General features: G+C 48.8%; 1 protein-coding gene across 1 annotated transcript in view; it reads right to left on the reverse strand.

Moving 5' to 3' along the window:
* PPL (periplakin) overlaps positions 1–1,924 on the reverse strand; it is a gene marked incomplete at its 5' end in the record, with an annotated part of 17,134 nt that overhangs the window by 2,742 nt on the left and 12,468 nt on the right. The window contains 2 exons of the mRNA XM_010147147.1: positions 461–553; positions 1,237–1,353. Of these exons, the coding sequence (XP_010145449.1) occupies positions 461–553; positions 1,237–1,353 (210 nt within the window). The remainder of the gene's footprint in view (positions 1–460; positions 554–1,236; positions 1,354–1,924) is intronic.

Consider the following 1,924-nt stretch of genomic DNA (forward strand, 5'->3'; position numbering starts at 1 on the left):
CAAATCATCATACTTTTGGTGCTTATTTTTAGCGCCTCCTGTGACAAAACAACAGGAGGAGGTCGAGGTTGGTTTACGGAGGTTGCCTATTGCAAATGCTGAACAGACAGTCTGTATTTGCAGACAGGCTGCTCTTGAACTGCTCTGTGGATTCCCAGCCAGAGAAATGCTTTCTTCAATGCCTGTTGCTGTTAAAGCCATGAGCGACACTAATTCTGGCAAGGATTCAGCAAAAGAAGTGTTAAAAATTATGTGGATCTTCCTAGGGTGAGTGGGAGATGGGACTGGGAAGCACAAAGGGGTTGTCTGTCTGATTTCAGTGTCTGCTGATTAATGATTTTGGAGGCATGAAACACCAGCTGGCTCTGTCTGCAGTTCAGCTGCTAATAGCAGAGGCACGTGTGTATATTATTTCCACAACCGTCCTCTCAGTGTCACGTTGCTCCTGGTCATCGCTTACCTGCCGCAGGAGGCTCTGAGCGAACTCCAGATTCTGCAGCCTCTGTTTATTCACAGCATTCACTTCGGTGAACTTGGCTGCCAGAACAGCTTCCTATGGAACAAAGATGCATTGGGAAGAGGTGGTGGAACCAGGGGTGCTTGGTCAAGATTTGAGAAATAGAAACAACAGGCCCTAAGGTAGTAATCCTGGGTGCTTTTCTAAAAACCTACAGCAGTGATCTGCCAAGCTTGGGGGAAGGAAAAGTGGTTCTCGTGCACACACACACTCGTGGCCATACTGTATGTTTCATACTTGAGATAGGCAAAAAAATATGCAGCCGAGGAATAACCAGGTGGACACTTCTGCCTGCCTCGATATGCAGGATGAGTTTGAGGCAGGTAGCAACCAGATTCTGCATTAGTAAGTAGCTTGTGGCCTGCTTTTGCTGTAGGAATTTCTGTCTAGTGTATGGTCTTTGGTGGTGAAATCTCACTCTCTGTTTGAAAGTCTTGGGAGAGGAAAAATTTCAGGGTTTTGGCTTTTTCCCCCCTTTCCCCTTTCAAAAGGGAAGTGGTAAATACAGTGTTTCCCCTCTCTCATTCTGGCCAACCTAGTCCAAAGAAATGGATGGGTTAAGAATGATGAAAAATCCCTTCCTCTCCCGATTCTCCACCCTCCTCTGCAGTCCCCTCAGGGAATAGGGTTGCTGACAGTAAATATAACTGTTTGCAGAAACCCACTGGTCCCATAAGCCGTTGTCTGCTTTAGCTCGCTGCAGGCCACCCCTTATTTACCTCCTCCTTCACTTTTGCAGCTGGAGACTGGAGCCTGGGCTTCTTGCTCGTGTACCCATTCCGGCCGTTCTCTAGGTCGAGGATGGACCGTAGCTTCTCTGCTTCCAACTCATAGTCCTGTGGGAATAAGTTCCCAGGGGGAGAGTGGGATTACTGGGTCCCTTTCATGCAAAGGTCCTTCCTCAGCACTGGCTTTAAAAACTTCCCTTGACCTGTGTTAGGTGAGCTGCTGAGGATGGTGGGATGTGAAGCGCTGCTGGCAGGACCTACCTGCAGCTTCTTGGCCCGTCACTGCCCTGTGACCATAACAGTGTAGCTGCAGGCATGTGCTGACCTTCCAGTTACCTTACTGGGCTCGGAGTGGAAACCTCCAGAGACAATAAATCTAAGGGCCACGTGATGTCAATGTCGGAGCAGATACAACCTGATTTTAGTTCATCTGTTGACTGAGCAAGAGCACTAGGCCTTTTTTAGGTGTCTCCTTGTAGGATGTAGATGATTTTCCCCCTTCTGCTCAGCTTTAGTGAGTACAAAGCCAACCGTATCCTGGGCTTCATCAGCAGCAGCATTGCCAGCAGGTCAAGGGAGGTGATTATTCCCCTCTACTCTGCTCTTGTGAGACTCCATCTGGAGTGCTGCATCCAGCTCTGGGCTCCCCAGCATCAGAAGGACATGGACCTGTTGGAGT

Source organism: Eurypyga helias, unplaced genomic scaffold (genome assembly GCF_000690775.1).
Source record: "Eurypyga helias isolate BGI_N326 unplaced genomic scaffold, ASM69077v1 scaffold8592, whole genome shotgun sequence".
In the NCBI taxonomy this organism is placed as follows: domain Eukaryota; kingdom Metazoa; phylum Chordata; class Aves; order Eurypygiformes; family Eurypygidae; genus Eurypyga; species Eurypyga helias.